Below are 24044 nucleotides of genomic sequence, written 5' to 3' on the forward strand. Positions count from 1 at the left end.
AGAAAAGAATGGAAAATTCCAGGAGAAGATCTGCACGACTAAAAGGGGCATCATTAAGTGAAAACAGTCCATCCATTATTTAGTCCCAGAAAGAGAAGAGAAACTTACTGAGGACTTGTAAGTGACACCACCTCAAATCTGAAGAGTTGTAAGGGTCCGTAGGGGGAAGAAACTAGACAAAGAAGTAGGTGCCCCTCGAGAATAGAAATTGAAGGTATTTTTTAAGAAAAAATATTAAATAAAAAGCACCCACTAGTTTTATGAAAAGAAAATTACCAGTTCTATTGATTAATTCTTAAAGCTGGAATACAGCATTTAAACTGCATTTCCAATATTATTCAGCCACAGACATAAAAGGAAACCCTACCACTTGCAACAACATGAATAGATCTTGAAGCCATTATCCAAGGTGAAATAAGTCAGACAGAAAGACAAATACCACATGTCATAACTCAGATGTAGAATCTAAAAACATCACACCCGGGGCACCTGGGTGGCTCAGTTGGTTAAGTATCCATCTTCAGCTCAGGTCATGATCTCGTGCTTCACAAATTCAAGCCCAGCGTTGGGCTCTCTACTGTCAGTGTGAAGCCTGCTTCAGATCCTCTGTCCCCCCCGCCTCTAGCCCTCCTCAACTTGTGCACACGTTCTCTCTCTCTCTCTCAAAAATAAACATTTAAAAATAATAAATAAAATACAATAATAAAACATCACATTTATAGAAACAGAGAAGTGGTTTCCAGAGGGTGAGAGGTAGAGGAAATGGGGAGATTTGGTCAGATGATACAGACTACCGGTTATAAGATGAATAACTTCAGGTATCTGAAGTTTACTTGGTTGGGGGAGGCCTGGGTGACTCAGTCGGTTTAGCGTCCGACTTCGGCTCAGGTCATGATCTCACAGTTTGTGAGTTCAAGACCCGCATCAGGCTCTGTGCTGACAGCTTGGAGACTGGAGCCTGCTTCAGTTTCTGTATCTCCCTCTCTCTGCCCCTCCCCTTCTCACACTTTGTCTCTCTTGCTCTCAAAAATAACTAAACATTAAAAAAAAATTTTTTAATAGTTTACTTGGTGACTATAGCTAACAATTCTGTATTGTATATTCAAAAGTTGCTATGAAAGTAGAACTTTAATATTTTGACCATGACAATTGCAAAATTCATGTGAGGTAAAGAATGTGTTAACTAACCTTATTGTGGTAAGCATTTCACAATTTATATGCATATCAGATCATCACATGGTATAACCTAAATTTCTACAAGCTTCCGTGTCAGTTTTATCTCAGTAAAGTTAGAGCTCAAAAGGCAGAAGCTTCGCTAGGATCTGATGAACCACAAAGCCTGGGGTCCTTTTTCTATTTAGTTCATTTCAAGAAAAGTTGTCCTATTTTCCCAGCCCCATAATGCTATCTACTGTCAATTGGCTTGTTTCATATTCTCCTGCAGAATAGACCAGAGTAAGTATACAGAGTTATCCCTGTAATAATGGTGGCAAATGTGCTAAGATATAAACATATATCAAGGTAGATTCTTCAGTCTGGTCAATATGCAGATCCTACTTTTAAAATAAGTTTTGAAATTTGCTCACTTTTTTCCAACAAGATTTTAATGGCTTTATTTATAGACTAAAATGTTTGGCTAAAAATGGCTATTTGTGGTAGCCTGATGGGTTTTGGGGATTTGTTTGTTTGTTTTCCATTTGAGGCCTGTTTCTAATCATGCCTCTCCCAGCTCCCAGTTTTCCTAGCAAGGTGCCACTACCTAGATCCACCTGTAATCTCATTACCACCACATCACATCTAAACCACACCTTGCCACTTACATGCACACATTCATCATGGTATCTGTAGCACTCAGCATGCTTTCTGGCACATACCAGATATTTAATACATATTTGCTGAATATATAGAAGTGAAAGCTACATTCCTGAAGGTTAAATTTGCCAAAAGGTCTTAATTTTCTTGACTTTTTTTCCATTAATTTTCTTGACTTTATACTGTTCCTGTGGTAATGTGATTTTACTCCCTAAAGGTAATGGCTTCCAATTGATTCATAAGAATGAAAGAATATTTGTGTGCAAGTAGATAAAGCATTTTCAGAATACTTCCAATCTGTCAATTGTTAAATTCTTATCATTCTGAGAAGGTATCAGGGAACACTTGGATGCCCTGTAATTGTAGCCTGTCCTTTCCCAGAAATGCAACTGGTTATTATTTCTCAGGGTAAATACAAAGAAAGGAATATTGGTATAAACCTTTGCTTTCTATTATATTTCCAGAAGTGTATTGCCCTGACTAAAAATAAATCCTTAAAGAAAATATTAAATATTTTATAGTCATAATATAGTCTCTGTCAAATGGAAAATGTGAATACTATACTTCCTCCTTAGAGTTCTAACATAGACATGTTGACAAGAACACTTGAAATAATGTAAAATGCTCTGTATTTCTACATTAATCAAGACTAATTTGAAGATATTTATGTCATTCAAAAATAGATTTATTTTGAATTTTTATATAACAAATATTAGAAGTTAATTGAAAATATTTATTTGGATTCTAAGAAGGGCAAGAGCACCTTCCCCTAAATTGACTTTAAACTACTCTAAAAAAATTAAGTCTTAATAAAAAAAAAAAAAGAAAGTACAAGTAATCATACCATGCCCTTACCATTCAAAACATGAAAATCTCTTTGAGGGAAAGAATGCTTTTGAGAGTTGCAAAGAGTTCTGAGACCATGACAAGAGCATCTTCTCTCTCTCTCTCTCTCTCTCTCTCTCTCTCTCTTTCTCTCTCCCTCTGTCTCTCTGTCCTAGTGATTTTACAACATGTTGGAGACCTCGATTCTCTTACCAAGTTAGAGATCTAAAAGCATTGGGTAAATTTCGTGTGCTCCTAATCCTGGTTCTCCCAAAGGATCTGCAAAGCAGACTCAGGACAGCAGTTTTGTTAGTTAACTGCTATGTGGTTCTAAGTGCTGGTGCCCAGAAAGTAGTCTGCTCTTCCTCCTATTTTCTTGTGATGTCTGATGGTAATGCTGACACCCTGTTCCTTTTAAATAACTCTACATCCAGTAGGTACACAAGTACCCTGCAGTTATCAACTATAAGCATCTTTAATTATCCTCCTTCCCAAAGGAAAGTTACAATAAGTAAAAAGATCATTATTGTTTTTATTTAAGTGTGAACCTTAATTTGAATTTCTTCTATGTAATATTTTCTAAGAACTATATAAAAAACCCTTTATATATTTGAAATCATATATTATAATAGGTTATTCAGTTTCTATCTACTGAAAATTTAAGAATTCTCTCATCTATTTACAGAAGGAATATTCCTAAAGTAGTGTATGACAGAAACAAATATAAACTATAATGGTGCAGTGTGTGAAAGTCAAAAATTCATATTTTTACTCAACTGTATTAGAGTTTTGGCTTCAAGTAATGATGGAGTAGTTTATATTGAACTAAGCATCCTGCTGATAAAAATCATAAACGTGAAAAATAGTTTTTAAAAACTTGTTTGTAGGCACTGAAAAGTAATCAAAAACTGACATAAATTGGAGTGAATTCAACTTTTGAAAGAACTAAATAACACAAGATGAGATCTATATTTTTATGGCAGGTACTGGATACAATTGATTGAGAAAGTCACAATTTTATTGACTTGAGGTCAGAGGATCAAGTTTGGGGTTCTAATGGTGGCTGGATATTCAGGGAGGAATCACAGATAGGAGGGAACCATGAAGGAACATATAAGTGTATAAACTCCCCCACGATCCTTGGATGAGCACTGAACTATGTGTGTGGGAGGGGGGTTAGAGGGGATGAAACTCCAAGGAGAGCAGAGGGAAATAAGTAAAAAATCAAAAGCTGAGGGGCGCCTGGGTGGCTCCATCAGTTAAGCGTCTGACTTGGGCTCAGGTCACGATCTCATGGTTCGTGGGTTTGAGCCCCGTAAAGGGCTCCGTGTTGACAGCTAGCTCAGAGCCTGGAGCCTGTTTCAGATTCTGTGTTTCCCTCTCTCTCTAACCCTCCCCTGTTCACGCTATCTGTCTCTCTCAGAAATAAATAAAACATTAAAAAAAAGTTTTTTTTATCAAAAGCTGGGAAGAAAGTTCAGTAGTATTTGCTGCAAGGAAAACAGAATCACCATGTCAGGGAGGCTTGGTAAACATCTTTGGCTTTTTATTAACTCTACAAAGACTGCATCTTAAAAGTTACACTATGTCCCAGGACTAAAGGGATTCCTCTTGGAATAAGGAACAAACTAAAACAGACCTGCTATTGAAAACCTAAAATCAGGTCCCTACAAAGTTAGAGTCTTTAAAGCACATTATTCACAATATCCAGTATTTAATTTAGTATACATGAAAGGAAATGAGAAAATCTGACTTGCTGTCAAAAGAAAGGTTAAGCAATAACAACAGACCCATAGGTGACTCAGATGTTGGAATTAACAGACTTTAAAATAACTGTGATAAATATGTTAAATATCTGAAGGAAAAGATAGATATAATGAGTAAGGCAAAAAGCTTTTTTTTTTTTTCCAGGAGAAATAAGGAAATCTTTTAAAAAATAAAAAACTTAGAACTAAAAAAAACACAATTACCTTAAGTTTTAAAAAAATCACTGGGTGGGATAAAGAACAGATTGAATACAAAGGAAGAAAGAATTGGTGAACTTGAAGACAAGTTATAAAAATCATCCAAACTGAAGAACAGAAAGCAAAAAGATTAAGAGTCAACTTAACACCATGTCAACAACCAGTGGAATACTAGCAAGCTGACTAAACACTTACAGTCCAGTCCAAGAAGCTGAAGAGAAAGAGAATGGAGTAGAAAGATATGTATATTTATTTCAAAATTCAATCATAAACCGCAAACCCTAGACCCAGGAAACTTAGAACACCAAAGGAGGATAAATACAAAGAAAACCACACAGAGGTACATCATAGTGAAACTGCTAAATGGCAAAGATAGAGAAAAAAATGTGTATGCAGCCAAAGAAGAAGTTACATTATAAATGGAAAAACACTGATGAGACTGTGATCTAACTTCTTATCAGAAACACTAGAGGCTATAAGACAATGGAACATCTTTAAGGTGCTAAATGAAAAATATATTAATCTAGAATTTATATCCAATGAACATTAACTCATAATAAAAGCAAAATACAGTTTCAGATAAGCAAAAATTGAGATTGTGTGTTACCATCAAACCCACACTAAAAGAAATACTAAAGGAAGTTCTTCATTCAGAAGGGAAATGATACCATGTGAAAATGTGAATCTAAATAAAGGAGAGAAAAGTCAAAAGTAATACACAAGCGGATTGCTATAAAGAACACCTTGTCTTTCTAGAAATTCTTTAAAATTAGATTATTTAATAAAAATATCAATTTATTATGAGGCTTATAATACATGTAGAAGTTAAATATAGGGATGCTTGGGTGGCTTGGTCAGTTAAGCGTCAGATTTCAGCTCAGGTCACGATCTCACAGTCCATGGGTTTGAGACCCACATCAGGCTCTGTGCTGACTGCTTAGAGCCTAGAGCCTGCTTCAGATTCTGTGTCTCCCTCTCTCTCTACCCTTCCCCTGCCCACTCTCTGTCTCTCAAAATAAAATAAAGACAGAAAAAAATTAAATATATATTTATAGCACAAAGGGTAAAACCAACAGTGTAAATGGAATTATAATATTATAGAATTTCATATTATACATGAAGTTATATAATATAAATTCAATCCATTATTATATATGATGAGTAGTCTCTGATATATGATTAATAATATAATATTATTTAGACTATTAAATTAACGATACATATTGTAATGTCTAGGGCAACCACTAAAAGAAAAAAAAAAGAAAAAGGAGATTTGGTTAAAAAGCCAAAAGAGGAGGGGATGCCGGGTGGCTCAGTCAGTTGAGCATCTGATTCCTGATTTCGGCTTGAGTTGTGATCCCAGGGTCATGGGATCAAGCCCCACATCAGGCTCTGCACTGAGTGGGGTGTTTGCTTGGGATTCTCTCTCTCTCGCTGCCCCTCTCCCCTACTTGTGCTCCCCCAACCCCACAAAAAAAGCAAAGGAGGAGATAGCAAATGATATATGTGATGATTCAGTGATTAGAAAACTAAATAATGTTCTATTAACCCAAAAGAAGACAAAAAGGAGGGTTAAAAAACCCAGAAAGAACAGAATGGAAAAATATACAACAAATAGCATAAGGGTGTATTCCAGACTCAGAGAGAAAGCTATGGTTTTCTAAGCAGAGAGAACAATACAAGGATTTTGCCTTGCCTTAGTTTAGTTTTAAACACACAGAATGTATGAATGCAGCAGCAAGAAAGGAAGTGGAATGAAAGATTTCTCTCTCCTATATATGAATGGCAGAAATGAACTCTAGATCTTAAAAGGAGATTGTGTTCTAGAAGGAATCTGATCCCTCAGATGAAGGCAAGTCTAAGTATAAATTCTGATTCCAGCCGTTTGCTTGCTTGTGACCTTGAGCAGGTACATTCCTCCTCTGGAGCAGCTTTCTCATCTATAAATGGAATTTGTAATGCCTTTCTCAGGAGTTGTAAAGATTCAATAAGATCACAAATAAAAACTGCCTGTAATGACGGGGCAGGGCGGGGGAGGGTCAAAAATGTTATTTCACTCCCTCCTAGGCCAAATCTACAACTACCTCACATGCACAAAATGAGGATACACTCAGAATTTTTGGTAAAAAAACACAGATATGAGAATAGCAGTACTGTTGGGCTACAGTTTGTGCCCTCTCATTTATCTCTGGCTGTATTATAGCTCTCCTCTCCTGAGTACTACTGTCTTTCTCTTTCATTGTTTTTGGTTTTCAATTAAATATCATATCCTGTTTTATATCCACGATATAGGAAAAGAGTATGTATCCACTGGATTCTCTCTGCTTGATTTCCTTTTCTACCTCTAGAATGAGATTTTTTTTTTTTGCTTAGAGGGAAGGAAAGAAAGGAACCTACAGAATACAAATCAAAATAAATTTCTGTTTTTGAAAGTATTTCCCAAGTCATGAATTTGTGTCATTTCAGTATTGGCATTGAGCAAATTCAACATGTTAAGAACATATTCTGGGTTCAGTATTCTAAGGTCTGATGCCTTAATGTCCTGTCCAATGCTTTTCAGCTGAATAGGACCTGAAAGCAAGCCTTTTTGACCTTCGAGTGTGCTAGGTTTTGCTTTTAGGCTAACACAAGAGAGCATTTTGTCCAGCTAGTAAAGTACAGTTTCCCACCTCAGTAATAAGATTACTGTCACTGAAATGAAATATGAGATCTGGACTAGCCAGTTGGCTTTGCTTCAGAATTCTGCCCAAGGGAATACTTGTTCATTATGTCAGTGCTTTAAAAATCAAGGGAACTGGAAAAAAACTACCAACCCTGTGCAATTTCATTTCCCTCCCATATTGTTACTATGGCAACCCAGCATCCCTCTCTCCTTCTCTCCCGTCCAAGTGCATATGCTGCCATTCTTGAGGCAGCCTCCCCTGAGCCCCGGCAATTGCCTTTGTCAAGCATTTTCCAACTGGAGGTCGACACTGTTATATGCAGCTGAAGAAATGCTTTTTGGTACAAGACCCAGTCAGAGTGACCCTGTATATTAGCTGTAAATTTCTAGGGTTTGGGAACAGGTTAGAATCCTCATTTTTGTACTGGAAAAAAAACATTGCTCTAGTTTTAGGGAGAGGAGTAGATCCGTTCAATGCTGTGTTCTAAACAACAGTACTCACAATATCTCTCTCTTTTCAGCTCTTGGTATTCAAATAAGAGGAAAATATCTTATTTAAAAGAAATCCCCTAATATTTTTCTTATTCTGAGAGCTAAAATGACTAGTCATATTCCTTAAATTACTTATTTATTGAGAATTTTATTTTTCTGGAAAGAAAGACATTAGAGCATTTCTGAAGGACAAAATTAGTCTACTCTTAACAAGAAGAATTCTTAACCAACTAACTAGAAAATGTTTTTAAAGGACTAGCCCCAAAACCCGCTCATTTGCTCACTCCATTCCTTCATTTACTCATTTTTATTAAGCAACTTTCATGGATACAGTGCTGAGTTATCTTCTCTGTGAGATTCAAATATCCCTTAAGCTAGTAACTTTGTTCTCAGAAGCAGACTAGATGAAATGATGCCTGCTCACAAATAACTAAGATACCCAGTAAAAAGTTAGAGAAGCTTCCCCAAAAGAAGTGCAGATAAAACAAGGCAGATGTCCTGAAAGTACCGTGGTTATGTCTAGTTTTGGAAAAGCCTTCTAAGAAATGGAGTACTTTAAAACAGTACAAATTTGGATCTTGGAGAAAGTGGAAAGGGAACTCCTTCCCGGTACCCAGTGTTGGCAGAGCAGAGAGACCAGAACATGAAGAGCTGCAGACAGCTTGTGAGCTGGGGTAGAAGGGAGGGGCATTGGGGAAGGCCGAGTGTAGCTGAGACTGCTTGTAGAAGACCACCAATGCTGATCTGAGAAACTGAGGCTTGGCTGAGGACTGAGTGGTTACTGAAGGTCTCTTTGAACATAGGGTTTCATAATCAGAACAGTGCTTCGGGAAAGTGAATGATAAGCCTCACCCATTTCAAAGCAAAAGAAATTAGTTTGAAATGTAAATGTTATTTTTTGTCCAAATATCGGTATTAAGTAATGCCAATGCTGGCTAATTTTCCTCTTTTTTTAAAAACTGAACTAAGTGTGAATCAGTACATGGCAGATACTTTCCAGTCTGGCTGTGGGTTAGCTGGTCCTGTCTTCTTTGTGACTGTAAAAGATGTGAGGCTAATTAAAGACCTTCCATTAACTGTAGGCACTAGTTTTCCACTGACCTGTGAATGTCCCAGCAGCCAGGCTGGCACTGCCTGTACAGCCAGGCAGTTGTGACATCTTGTACAGCTTCCTGATGAGCCATCTCTCCTGCCGGGATTCTGGCTGTTTGAAGTCATGCACTTTTGAAAAGTTTCAGAGAAATGTGCAGAAGATCCAAAGGAGTCAGCCCCACTTGCAATCAATGTTAAAAATACTGCAAGTAAAACTACAGTCGAGAGAGCTATGCCTCAGGGAGCTCTATGCAGTTAGCTAGGAACTGAAGATCCTACCCTGGGGAACCAGCTGACTTTATCATTGAAACCAGGTGATGAGAGGAACAATGGCGGGAACAATAGCACTTCACAGTGCTTGCACTGATGAAAAAATCACCTTCCCTAGCTGAGTCTCTAAGTCTATGAGTATTTAATAAATAAACACCGGAGATCAGAGGCAACAGCTGCAGAATGTAGATAAAAGAAGGCTCAGGGTGGCTGAAGTTTGAAAAGAGGGGCTTTGTTTTAATAACTGCTCCCAAGTCATGCCTTGACTGTCCCGCACAGTCTGGCCAAGATCTGCATTCAGCCTGTGCAAGCTTGGATGAGTAAAGAGGCTTCATCTATCAAATTAATATTATACCTTTCATTATAGGGGCAATCATGAGGATAAAATGATATAATATCCTGGATTTGTTTCTAACTAATATAGGAATGGAGAAAAGGTCAGGATAGAGATGAATCAAGATTGACCAGGAGATGACAGCTGAGGCTGAGCACTAGACACCTAGAGAGACTCATTATACTATTCTCTCTGCTTTAGTCTGAAATCGGTTGAAATTTTCCATAATTAAAGCTTTTATTAAAAATGAAATCAGCAAAAATGTAAATCTGTAAGGGACAAAGGATTGAGGGGTTGAGGTAGATTCTGCTCTCAGATAGCCACTTTGCATTCAGTATGTAGCAATTTGCTTTGGGGAAGATAATTTTCAAGGATAAATGAGTTGGGCTAATATAATACTTTTTTTCTGTGTGAGCACGGTTTGAACAAGTCCGCACACATTCTGTGACCTCTTACATCATAGAGTCTACTTATGAGAAAATGAAAGAAACAAATTTGACCTTTCAGTTCATAAAAGTCAGTCATATTATGACAGGGCCTGATATGGTTTTTTGTGTGTGGCAGAAGGTAGGTGTTAGTTCTCTTTCAGATATTTATAGGTGTTTACATTATTGGGAAGACACTTGGACTTCATAGTGTTTTTTCATCTGTTCTCAGATTTTACTTTATTCTATTTTGTTAGCAAAATGCTATTTCCCACTTGAAAGTCTATACATTGCTTTACTTTGGTTTATGAGAGCAAATGTTTCAAATCAGCATAAAAGGCAGAATATTTAAACATGCTCACAGCATGATCAAATGAGCTTGTGATTCAAATTTCACTTTTAAGGGATTTTAATTCTGGGATGTGGGTAATAGGTTAGGAATAGGAGTGTAGCTTACTGATTATACACTAGGATAATAAGGGTTATTTTCAAGATCTGCTCACACAATCTAGGACGTGATTTGAATACACTGATAACTTTTTGATGTATCTTAAAATGTGACTATCCTTAGGGTAGGTTTTGTCAGCCACAGGAATCCTCAAGTTGGGCAACACATAAGCTGGAGTGTGTAAAGCTTCTCCATAGAGTTTGGGGCCACTTAGATAGCTTTAAGTGAATACCTTCCCACTCCTTAACTCCTTGCTAATTGTCCCTTCCCACCTAGCCTGTAGCATAATAGCCATCCCCTAGTGCTTAAAGGAAGACCTAACTCACTCTCACACATCTGGCCCCAGGGTGCAAAACTTGGAGAGAAGGAGGGAACAGAGCAGAGCAAGGGGAAGAGTTCAGAATATTGGTGTCATGTTAACAACTATATGACTGTAAGATTGATTACCAAATTCTTCTGTTCATTGAATGATTAAAATCCTTCAGCTGCCAACAAAAATGAAGGACCTAATGGAGTTGTCTTATGATGCATCACTGAAAAAAATCTTTGGTAAAACGTTATTAGGTGATTTTGGCATGTAATTCCAGAGTTTAAAAAATTAGTTGACACTGCTTTAACAAAAGTCCGTCTACTTATTTGTGCAGACAAGATGTCTCAGCAGCAACATTTATAAAAACAAAAAATGCTCACTAGATCAAGCATCCAACTCTTGATTTTGGCTCGGGTCATGATCCCAGGGTTGTGGGATTAAGTTCTGCATCAGGCTCTGCACTGGTCATGCAGCCTGCTTGGGATTCTCTGTCTCTCCCTCTGCCCCTCTCCCCACTTGTGTGACCTCTCTCTCTCTTTCTTTAAAAAAAAATCAGGATAGTATTTGTACAAAAATAATAAAATCACCTAGCAATAAACTTAGCCAAGATAGTGAAAGATCTATACTATGAAAACTATAAAACACAGTGAAAGACATTGACGGCAACACAAACAAATGGAAAAATATTCCATGGTCTTAGACTGAAAGAACCAATATTATTAAACTGTCCATACTACCCAAAGCAATCTACAGATTTAATGCAATCCCTATCAAAATGCCCACAGCATTTTTCACAGAACTAGAACAGTCAATCCTAACATTTGTATGGAACCACAAAAGACCTAACCATAGCCAAAGCAATCTTAAAAAAGAAAAAAACAATCCCAGACTTAAGATATCCTTCAAAGTTGTAGTAATCAAAACAGTATGGTTCTGGCACCAAAATAGATATATAGATGAATGGAATAGAGCAGAGAGCCCAGAAATAAATCCATGATTATATTTTCAATTAATCTTCAAGAAAGGAAGCAAGAATATGCAATGGGAAAAAGTCTCTTCAACAAATGGTGTTGAGAAAACTGGACAGCTACAGGCAAAGGAATGAACCTGGACCACTTTCTTACACCATATACAAAAATAAACTAAAATATTAAGGACATAAATGTGAAACCTGAAGTCATAAAAATCCTGGAAGGGAGGACAGGCAATAATTTCTCTGATGTCAGCCATAGCAACATTTTTCTAAGTACATTTCCTGAGGCAAGGGAAACAAGAGCAAAAATAAACTGTTGGGACTACATCAAAATAACAACCTTCTACACAGAAAAGGAAAAAACAAAGCTAAAAGACAGCTGATGGGATGGGAGAAGATATTTGCAAATGAAATACCTGATAAGAGGTTAGTATACAAAATATATAAAAAACATACACCTCAACACTAAAAAACAAATAATCTGAATAAAAATGGGCTAAAGACATGAACAGACACTTTTCCAAAGAAGACATCCAGATAGCAAACAGACACATGAAAACATATCACTAATCATCAGGGAAATGCAAATCAAAAATATTATGAGATATCGTTTCACACCTGTCAGAATGGCTAGAATCAAAAACACAAGAAACAAGTATTGTTGAAGACGTGGAGAAAAAGAAACCCTCATGCACTGTTGGTGGGAATGCAAACTGCTGCAGCCATTGTCAAAAACAGAGAGGTTCCTCAAAAAATTAGAAATGGAAGTACCATATCATCTAGTCATTCCACAACTGAGTATTTACCCAAGGAGTATGAAAATACTAATTGGAAAAATATATGCACCCCTATGTTTATAGCAGCATTATTTACAATAGCCAAATTATGGAAATATCCCAAGTGTCCATCAAAAGATGAATAGATAAAGAAGATGTGGTATATATATAATGGAATATTAGGCAGCCATAAAAAATGAAGCCTTGCCATTTGCAACAACATGGAAGGATCTAGAGGGTACAATGCTAAGTGAAATAAGTCAGAGAAAGACAAATACCAAATGATTTCACTGATAAGTGGAATTTAAAGAATGAAACAAAGGAACAAAAAGAAAACGAGACAAACCAAAAAACAGACTGTTAGCTATAGACAACAAACTGACAGTTACCAGTGGGGAGGAGTGTGGGGGGATGGATGAAATAGAAAACGGGAATTAAGAGTACATTTATCATGATGAACACTGAGTAGTGTACAGAATTGTCAAATCACTATATTGTACACCTGAAACTAATGTAACACTGTATGTTAACTATATAGGAATTTTTAAAATATATAAAAATTTAAAAAGATTACAGTTGACTTTAAAAGAAAAACAGGATAGTGTTGATGCTGACTCTGTCTCATTCCAGCAGTGGCTAATATTCATTAGTAGACACATGAACTAGTTTTGAAAACATATATCTCATTAAGAGGGGAATTTTAATTAATTGTTGATATTATTTAATAGTCAAAAAGTTTATATTATGTTTTTACTATTTTGACCAATTTTGTTTGAATAATTATAACTCCAATTAGGAGATTTATATTTGATGCTTGAAAGACATGTTCTCAGGAAATCTTTAACCTTTTCAAAATTTAATGTGCATATTTTCATAGCAAAGAGATACGGTATGGTAATTAACTAAAAATATTCAAGCACAAAATTATATTACATTAAGATAAAACCATGTGAGGGAAATGAAATGGAAACAGAAATGCAAGAGGGAAGAGGACCAGTGTCAAATTTCTATTACAAATTTCTATCTGAAAATGTTGTAGTTTTTTTAATGATGGATATCAAATTACATATGGCGTTTCAATTCCATTGGATGTTGGAAGAGTAGTGGAATCATTCTATTTTTAACTGTGAGTATTCTAGTATGTGAGAAATTACATACTTTATAACTACTTAAAACTTTTGAAAAATTTATTTACTAGTTAAAAATATGAAACTGAGATATGTAAATAAATGTTTGAAGGTCACAGGTCCACAGCATATTGGATGATGCACTGGATCCTGAAGAGATACGCTGCATTTACAGACTTTCCCATCGAATCTAACTGAAGATGTTCCCTTTGTTCAACAGGACGGTCTGACACCCCTGCACTGTGGAGCAAGGAGTGGCCATGAGCAAGTGGTGGAAATGCTGCTTGATCGAGCTGCCCCCATTCTTTCAAAAACCAAGGTAATTTCTTCCCAAGTTTTTGGACACTGACTATATGTACCTTTACATCCCTTTACTGCTTCTCTAATGTAGCCTTTTGAATCATGTAGACAAAGGACATCATCCTCATTTAGTAATTAGGATAGCCTTGTTCACCAAATCTTTGGAGAACTTCAAAATAATTTTGGGTTTAAGAAGCCTTTTGCTGGAATGCACTCTACCACAAAGTAATTTGTGTATGTTTCGCATTTGTTTATGCTTTGTTTTGAGAACACTGACTGCTTGATTTTATCCTATATTTTCATAGTTCAGCAACGATTGCTTATTGGGGAAAGAAAACACAAGATCTTTAGTCTCTAAAGCCTGGGTGCTGGCTCTCTTTCTCCAGCCCCTTAGTTTATTTCTTGAGAGTTTACAGATTATTAAAGAGGATGTTATTTAACTGATAAAGGCTATAAACTTTGGAAAGATTGCATCTTGCTTGGGACTTTGGGGAAGTTGACATATCCAAAAGGAATGCATCATGACTGCCCAGCAAATAATGTTTTGCAAAATGTCTTCTGGATTTTTATGATAAAACCTTTTGACGCTATTTGAAAAACAAGAATGTTTGTAAATAAATTTTGGTACATACGAACTACTTGAGTCCCTACTATTTATATTAATCAAATCAGTGATTTCTGAAAGCTGTATTAAGCTATATAAAGAGCCTTAATTTCTAAATATCATCAAAACAGCAAAAACACATATTACTCCTGTTTGCACTCTGGTGTTTCCTCAACAACCCTTGTGAAGATGTATCATGGTTGAGGTGGTCTGAATAATTCCGTCATTCATTTGAAATGTGAGCCCTGGGAGGTATTACCCAACAGAATTAAACAGCCACAATGTTTCATCGTATGCAATGACACCTTGGCCTTTTGAGTGCTTCTCATCTAAGCCATTCTGTTTGTTCTTTTTCCTTTCGCCTAGTCTGTATCTTTTTCCACCTCTACTGCTGTCTTCAGAGCCACCTCATGGCTCGTAACTGAGCCATGTAATAGCTTCCTCACTGGTCCCACATTTCCTTCCTCAATCCTTTCCAGTCCTGTTCCCATTTTTCAGTCAGATTGGCCAGATAAACTGTCAACTGAATCATGTCAACCTCCTACCTAAAAACTCTCTGATTGATTTCCTTGTTCTCTTAAAAATTAATTTTCACTTTATCAAAGCAATAAGGTGTAGTTAAAAATAAAATTGCTGTCTCATCTTTTCTTCCTTTTGTTCATCTCATTATCTTTTCTTTCTTTCCAGGAAATTTCCTTGAGTTTTTCTTCTATGCTTCTAATGTGCAAGAACATTTTCTTATACTCTGGTAGCATCTTTTCTTAAAGTATCTAGTTCTTGTTTTATGGATGCAGCATATTCTATTACCTTTATGAGAACACTCAAGATAACTTTCCTTTCATTTCTTTTCTGCCTCTCTTCTGCCCCCAATTCCTCATATTTTCTCTTTTCTTTTTATTGGCTTTGGCCCTTCGTTTCATGTTGGGGGTTTCCCACAAATGTCTGTTCCTGACCATAAGTGTCAGGCACTAACATTTGAGTGGAAGCTCTATGCGAGTGTAGGCAGGACCCTACTCAGGCCTATCAGGCCTATCAGGTGGTGATGGGCTGGAAGGGTCCCCTGATGTCACAATCAGTTGCCTTTTTTTCTGGGAAGACCAGGTTTTTTTTGAGAGATGAATCCTCCAATCTTTTGCAGTTTGCCTGTGTGAACACATTCAGAGTAAGAAAAAGGAAAAGGGGCTATATTCTCCTGATCCTCCATGCATACTTCAATCATTATAATGAGAACAAATATTTACATGGTGGTTCCTACATAGCAGGCTCTAAGCACTTTATATATATATATATATGATATATATATATATCAGTCCATATAATCCTTACAATGAGGCACTAGTATTACTATTATGCCCTTTTTATAGATGAGGAAACTGAGATCCAAAGAGGTGACTTTCTCAAGATGGCTTGTAGCAGAACAAGGATTTGAACCCAGGCAGTCTAACTCAAGAGACTATACTCTTGACACCCATACTGTCCTTCCTTTTTCTGTGAGCACCTGATCTCAGTCCAGACCTTCACCACACCCCTCTGCTCTGCGTGGGCTCTTGCATCCAGAATCTCTCTGCTTCAATTTCTTGAGAGACTAAATTCCTGATTTCCTATAAGGGACATGGGGCAGTTATCTGGCTCTGCTGGATCAGAAGGGCCTGGAAACCTGACAGTTCCATACACTGGCGAACCAATCCTGGTTTTGGCTCCACACCTCATCTTTATCTTACGAGGTGTCCTGTGTTTCCATATCCTCTGCCTTTGGGAATTTTGAAAGATAAATCAGTTTTCTTTATTTTACCCAGTGGTATGTTGGAGCCAGATCATCGAGCCTATTGCGTTCACCTTTTTCCAATTCTGTATTCACTGACATGATGCTGATGGTTTAAAATCGATTACATCATGGGAATTGGCAAATGCCACATATTGGGGTTTCTCTTTTTCAAAGAGCTGTTCTTAAACATATACCAGCACATTACTGCTTATACCCCACCACAGACAATAGCATTCAGCCTTCTCTCTTCTGCTGGATGAGTTAACACACTAAGCCCTCTTTTCAAATTCTAAAATTTATAGACATCTCACAACTGTTTTTATTTCCTTTTCTGTGTGTGTATCAGGGGTGTGTATGGGTGTGCATGTGAACACACATGCATGTGCCCTTGTGGAATTTATCTTTTAAATTACTTTGAAGTTTGGAAAAGGGTAGATAAACATCATATCTACCATGTTCATTCAAAAGTGTCCCCCTGCACTAATAAATTCCTTACCAGAATCTGACTATCTCTCTGCCTTATCTCTCATTCTGCTCCTCCTTTCGCTTCCTAGAATACACCAAGTTTGTCCTCATTTCCTGTGCCTGCAGATTGTGTTCCGTCAGCTTGTCCCAGATCTCAGCAGTCTCCACACATTTTTCAATTCACATGTTTTCTTCTCAGAGAGGCCTTCTTGTTAGTTTACTTTCTTGACTGCTCTCTCTCTCCTCAGTAAAATGAAAGCAAGGACTTTGCATCATTCAGTGTAGTACCCCCAAGCACCTAAACCAGCCCCTGACATATCATAGACTTCCAATAAACCTTTCCAGAATGAACATTAGGGGAATGAATGCAGTGCTGACTTTAAGATCATTTGTCTAATTCCTCAAGGCTTTCATCTTTCTGAGCTAATAAAACCCATCACACTGGATATATGCTTTCAGCTTTATGAGGGTGCAGTATACAATAAGACCTCTCTCCCTAGGGCAGGTGATCTTCACTTTCTTGTCCTTCTCCAATGGCGTTACCTACTCATTTATTATTTTGTGTGTCATTAGAGAATTTCCTTCTTTTGTTGACACTGCCTCCCATTTCTACCGGCCACTAAGTCATTTGTTTTCTAAGATTTTGTTTCTTTGTTTACTTCACCATTTGTGCTATGACTGTATCAAAACATAAAGCAAAGGAATGTCTTGGCAGGAAGTACAGGAATGCATGTCTGCATACGCTGGTGGGTGCTAGTATCTCAAATGAGAAATGTCCCCATCCTTTGTTGCACATTAGTGTCTACTTTGATACAAAATGTTGGAGTGGAATTTTTTTAATGTCTATTTATTTTTGAGAGGGAGAGAGTGCACACGAGAGAGCGGGGGAGGGGCAGAGAGAGAGGGAGACACAAGATCAGAACCAGGCTCCAGGCTCTGAGCTGTCAGCACAGAGCCCAATGCAGAGCCCAAACTCACAAACTGTGAGATCATGACCTGAGCAAAAGACATATGCTTAACAGACTGAACCACCCAGGTGCTCCTGGAGTGGAGTTTTTAGGGAGAAATATTCTGATTGACCCTGCATGAAGTCTTCACATAAATATGTGTTGAGCTCTTTCTATATACTCATGGCTTTCTGTGGGGCAATATGGGAAAATTATAACCCATGAACCTCTTGCTTTCAAGGAACACAAATCGTTGAAATACTTGACAGTGAGTGAATGATACCATGAGAGTGCCTAGAGGCACCTTTTCTTCCTATCTTGATCTCCCATTTTATATCATTTATAGATAAATTAAGGGAAATAACTTGATGACAAAATTTTGGAAAATGAATTTGTGGTCATATCCTACCCCCTACCAGATATGTTAAACTATATTGTAGGGATTAATAGAGCTTCTCTTGATAATTGGATTCTCTAGAAATTTCCAAGTTTCCTCAACTTTGTCTCCACATTTAAAGGAACCATTCTTGAAAAGACTCACCTCTTAACACCTTGCTTTTGCCTTCACTGGGAAACATGTACTGGATGCTAAATGTCACTCTAGCCTTTTTTTAAAGGCTTTATTTACCTTTGAGTCTATTCATTTCTTCTCTTAACTCTTTAAAGAATTTTGGACTTTCCTACCACATGTGATGAACTGTGTCATTGAACCCAGCTGATTTAAACTGAGGCAAGCGTTAGCTAATGAGTCACTGCCTTACCTTTCCTCTTCATAGACACATGGGGGCACCAGACTGATAGCAGAGGGAAAATTTCCTTTCTACACTGATGTGAGATGAAATGTGTTTAGTCGGATCTCTTTTGTTAATCAAATCAGTATAATATCAATATCAAGGGTTAGTAACTTGTAAGGACAAAATAAAAACCAGTCTCATGAATACCAATCTACTTTTGCTTTTTTTAAAAAAAAAAAAAAGTCCTTTTCACTCTTAAATATTAAGAATTCGGGGGGCCAACAAGCTGGTGGAACGTGCAACTCTTGATCTCAGGGTTGTAGGTTTTGTTTTTCTTTAAAATTTTCTTAATGTTTATTAATTTTTGAGATACAGAGAGAGACAGAGCATGAGAGGGAGTGGGGCAGAGAGAGGAGGGGGACACAGAATCTGAAGTAGGCTCCAGGCTCTGAGCTGTCAGCACAGAGCCCGATGCAGGGCTCGAAACCACGAACTGTGAGATCATGACCTGAGCCAAAGTTGGACACTCAACCTACTGAGCCACCCAGGCGCCCCATCAGGGTTGTAGGTTTGAGCCCCACATTGGGTGTAGATTGCTTAAAAATAAAATCTTCAGAAAAAAGAGAATTCCACTTCATTGGGAATATGATAAATAATGGGCCTTAGGGCAAATCATGCTATTTTTTTTATAAATTTTTTTAATATTTTATTTATTTCTAGGAGAGAGAGAGAGAGAGAGAGACAGCGTGAGCAGGGGAGGCTCAGAGAGAGAGNGGGCTCGAACCCACGAACCGCGAGATCATGACCTAAGCGAAAGTCTGATGCTTAACCGACTAAGCCACCCAGGCGCCCCAATTCATGCTATTTTTAAATCAGAAAAGAAATTATCTTGCAAATGTGTTTTCAACTGATAAAAGAAGTGGGTGGACTAGTTTTACAAGTAGCTGCTGTTCAAAACAATCACCAAAACCTTTTAAAGAGAGGGCACCTGGCTGGCTCAGTTGGTAGAGCATGCTACTCTTGATTTTGGGTATGAGTTTGAGTCCCATGTGTGGTGTAGAGTTTACTGAAAATGAAATAAAAAAAATTTCTTTAATTAAAAAAAAATTTTTTAACACCTGAAAGTAATATTACTCTAAATTTTAACTAATTGGAATTTAAATAAAAACTTAACACACAAAAAAAACTTATAAAAACAGAAGGTAGGGGTGCCTGGTTGTCTCAGTCACTAGAGTCACTCTTGATCTGGGGTTGTGAGTTTGAGCCCCATGGGTGTGGAGATTGCTTAAAAATAATAATAAAAAAAATCTTTAAAGAAAAAAAGGAGAAGGTATTTCTGTGTGAGAAACAATGTTTTCATCTTTTCATAGTTGTACTGTATTTCGTGTTTGGCACATTTTCATTTAAAAGGTAAAACAATTGATTTTCTTATGTGTTTCAGAATGGATTGTCTCCATTGCACATGGCCACACAAGGGGATCACTTAAACTGTGTCCAGCTTCTCCTCCAGCATAACGTGCCCGTGGATGATGTCACCAATGACTACCTGACTGCCCTGCATGTGGCTGCCCACTGTGGCCATTACAAAGTCGCCAAGGTTCTCTTGGACAAGAAAGCTAATCCCAATGCCAAAGCCCTGGTGAGTAGCTCAGTCAGCAGGTCCATGTGAAGGGATTACTGTGAGGAGTTAAAAATGGAAGGTCTGGTTAAATAAAGTATACTTCCTATCAATTTTTCAAATTCCCTTTAAAGAAACAACTTATTTCTGACATGAACAAGGCTGATGGGGCTAAATCACTAACCTCTTTATGGTCATACCGGTGAATCTCTTACATAAACAAGATCCAAAAACTATGTATTTAAAAAGACTGAGATGGTCACACTTATCTTACTGAAGGTAAAATTATAATTATGTGAATTAATATTTTTTTCTGAGATCTAAACATGAAGTAAAATGGTCAAAAAACTTTATCTTAAGCATCAGAGGTCTAGGAATTTGTGAGCTAAAATTTTGTGTTATGTTTACCATGTAAGTTAGCATATTGCTGGGCATCTCCTTTTCCTACTGATAAAAATGAAAATTTGGGTCTGATTTATAGTCTTAACTCCTAAAATGATCTGTTATTTTAACTCTTAGCTGTACTATAGTTTGATTTTCTTAACAAGATGGTATTTGTTGTCTTTGAAAAAAATAAATAATCCCAATTTGGTAAACTGTTTAAATTTAGTTCAGAATAAGTACCCATGTTTTGGAAAAAATCAGTCACCAAATGTTAGAGAAAACATGTGAGTTTACTAACAGTTTTGAAGTAAAGGCTGTCATCTGATCAACTGATTTGGGAAGGGTCACTGCTCCTTTCCAACTGGTGCTGTTTCCCTGTCTGAATGGATCCACAGCACCTCTGTGGGCTCAGAACTAGTGGGCAGGAAAGATGAGGACTGAGGAGCAATCTAGACCCCAGCAGCTCCACTGTCATTGTCACTCTGAAAGCTTTCACCACAACAGCATTTGAAGAGCTGTTGATCTGCCTAGTATGTCAAACATATCTTTGCATTCTGAGAAGGGAGGAAAAGAAATTAGCAATCATGACTCATTTTTCCATACAAGAAAAAAAAAAAAACCTTAAAACAGGGTGTAGGCATTCACTCTCATTTTCCTCTGACTCTGAAGATTTCACAACATGTGGAGGTTGTAGCCAGTCATCCTGGGATGGACTCTGGTCAGGAAAATGGTCTCACAATGGCTATGGAAGCACCCATAGTGACTTTGACCTAAGCTTTCATGGTGGACCCTGCTATTTTATACTTCTCTATGGTGACTGAAAAATGCTCCATGGTCTCAATTATCAGGCAAATTGGTAGAGTAATCTGTTAAAAAGCAGGTTCCTTTATTAGATTAAATATTAAACCAAATGATCCGAATAATGTTGGTTTGTTTCACTTCCTGCTTCCTTGGACTAAGTACCTACTATGTTTTAAAATGGCAGGGATGAAAACATTCTAAACAATTTTTTAACATTTATTTATTTTTGAGAGACAGAGAGAGATAGAGCATGGCGGGGGTGGGGGGTGCAGAGAGAGAGGGAGACACAGAGTCCAAAGAAGGCTCCAGGCTCTGAGCTGTCAGCACAGAGTCTGACAAGGGGCTTGAACTCACGGGCTGTTAGATCATGACCTGAGCCAAAATCAGATGCTTATCCAAATGAGCCACCCAGGCACCCCTGGGATGAAAACATTCTAGAACTGGTCTTATAGTTGAAGCCTGAATGGTATTGGCAAAGTTTTGGCTGTGAGGACAAATGTTTGGGCCCAGCTGTTTTTAGTCTGTATTTGAAATGGGAAGGAGGAGGGACGGACATATTATTTAGAAGAGAAAATTCCAAATAAAATAATCTTTAAAAATACATGACTATTTTGCCTTAGCTATCAGGAGACCATGATAAAAATTCACTTCCTGTTCATGATCAGCAGGCTTCTTCAGATTTCTAGGAGTAGCTAGACTACTTACACTTTCAGAAAAGAATCTACATTCTGTTTAACCCCTCATTGTTTCTGCTCACTTCCAAATCTTTACAGAACATCATTTTGCAAACACATTTTACCACACACAATGGAATTGTATTTCAATGGAAAGCAGTAATGTACTTCTGTGTCATTGTCCCTTTCAGAATGGCTTTACCCCTCTCCATATTGCCTGCAAGAAGAATCGGATTAAAGTCATGGAACTCCTTCTGAAACATGGTGCATCCATCCAAGCTGTAACCGAGGTGAGCAGAGTGGGATTTCTAGGGTTCCCTGGATCATGAGGGGATAGCCTTCACAGCTGAGGTCCCAGAGCCATCCTCAACAGCTAGTTTTGCTGTGTATGTGGTTGCCACTTCTTCCTGAAGCCTTCACCCAAGGGGCTGCAAGTTCAGAGGAGAGAAGACAGGTATAAGGGGGAAGGAGTGTAAACACATCATTCAGAACACATGCTTCATGCTCAGGGATGAGTGTCTCCATTGCTGAAAGCATAGTTTACTTGAAATCCTGTAATGCGGTGCTTCTCAGATGGGGGCGATTTTGCCCCCCAGAGGGCATCTGAAAATGTCTGGAGGTATTTTTAGTTGTGGCAAGTAGATGGTGCTTCTGGTATCTAGTGGCTAGAGGCCAGATGCTACTAAATATTTCACAATGTGCAGGCAAGCCTTCTACAACAAAGAATTATCTGGCTTAAAATGTCAGAAGTGCCAAGGTTGAGAAACCCTATATAACACCACCTGAGAGTGTTTGTAAACTGAGCATTACTCTCTCTAAACTCTCAAAATTAAGGAAACACAGAGTTGCTGAAGTTAGTAAAGGACGACTCTAGGTTTGTTTTGTAAAACTGACATAGAACTCGGAAAAACGTTCCACCAGGATCAGTGCTGAGCACGCCTGGGCCTGGCGTCTCCTGCCCCAGACTCCCCAACCTGCTCCACCCCCAACACTCTGGTCTCCATAGATTCCAGCCACGGCATTTTCCGGGACTCCATGTGTCACCCCCAGTTTGCTAGCTCGGCTAATCCTGCACACTCTTCAGGACAAATCAGGAGCCACTCATCAGGAAGTCCTTCACCGCCTGGTCTCCTTTAGGAGGTCCTCCTCGGACCACCTCTTCCTATGCCTGTTTCCATTAAAGCACTTATCCAGCTGCTTCGTTTATGACCTAGCCACTCCCCCTCCCCAGAAAGTGCAGGCTCCATCAGGGCAGGTCTGAGCCTGACGGGTCTGTAGATGTAGGCAATACAATATAGGCCATTCAATAAAGGTCTGCTGAATGCATCAATAAAGACTATAGTATTTGACACAGATATAAAATTTGAGATCTAGTCTAGTGACTGTTGCTTTGCCTCAGTTTCTTATCTTCAAATATTTGCCTTGATTTGTAACACTTACAAATTTAACGTTATTAAATGTTAAAAATATTAATACTGATTTGCTCTTGTATCACTCTCATGTATTTATGGTAGTCACCTATTATCTTAAAAGCTTATTCTCAGTATATGGCAACCATTTTTAAAGATCTGAGTGGGCTCTGAAATAAAATATTTTTGACTGGTGTTTGATTAAATATCCAGAGATGTCAGCCACTGAGAAGGGTCCTCTGCTGGCATTGTACCCCTCAGAGCTTTAAAAGGCAAGAGACAATGGAAACCAACTTGACAATAAACTAGGAAAAGAAAAAAAAAAAAGTAAATAAAAGGCAAGAGACCAAGATGAGAACATGCCTCGTACATGCTCTAAGGACTCCCCCTACTGATGGAAAAAGGTGCCAAGTTTTTAACACAGTTCTCCCCATTTTCCTCAGTCCCCACTGTTTGAAAGCTGGCCAACCAGAATTCTTTCTCTTCTGCCTTTTACCTCACTTTTATTAGACAGAATTCCTTTCACATATTTTTTTACATTTCTCAAATTCTTGCTGAGATTGGATCTCTTTCTCATTCTCTTTTTCAAATACATTAGCTATTTCTAGCCATACTAAATATTTTTGCCAAGTTATGATGTTCACGTTGTACATGGAATTAATTCTAAAAAGTTTAAATGGCATCGTTTTATATAGGAAGCATAAAGGTGTGTGTTTGTGTGTAGGATTTGAGACAAACAAAATTTAAAGTCTTGTCTAGTGATCATTGTATTATTTGCTTTAATTATATCACCTTAATTTATAATATTCATAAAGTTAAAAATTAAATTATTA

General features: G+C 37.7%; 1 protein-coding gene and 1 long non-coding RNA gene across 4 annotated transcripts in view; one reads left to right on the plus strand and one right to left on the minus strand.

The window, feature by feature from the left end:
* The window catches only part of ANK3 (ankyrin 3), a 341189-nt gene that overhangs the window by 154931 nt on the left and 162214 nt on the right, over positions 1–24044 (plus strand). For all 3 annotated transcript variants that reach the window (XM_039250506.1, XM_039250504.1, XM_039250503.1), the window contains exons 9-11: positions 13731–13829; positions 19767–19964; positions 21994–22092. In XM_039250506.1, the coding sequence (XP_039106437.1) occupies positions 13731–13829; positions 19767–19964; positions 21994–22092 (396 nt within the window). The remainder of the gene's footprint in view (positions 1–13730; positions 13830–19766; positions 19965–21993; positions 22093–24044) is intronic.
* LOC120244138 overlaps positions 22156–24044 on the minus strand; it is a 54068-nt gene continuing 52179 nt past the window's right edge. The window contains exon 3 of the long non-coding RNA XR_005531474.1: positions 22156–22230. This is a non-coding gene — a long non-coding RNA (uncharacterized LOC120244138). The remainder of the gene's footprint in view (positions 22231–24044) is intronic.

This window comes from Hyaena hyaena, unplaced genomic scaffold, assembly GCF_003009895.1.
Source record: "Hyaena hyaena isolate Hyena2069 unplaced genomic scaffold, ASM300989v1 scaffold_371, whole genome shotgun sequence".
Lineage (NCBI taxonomy): Eukaryota > Metazoa > Chordata > Mammalia > Carnivora > Hyaenidae > Hyaena > Hyaena hyaena.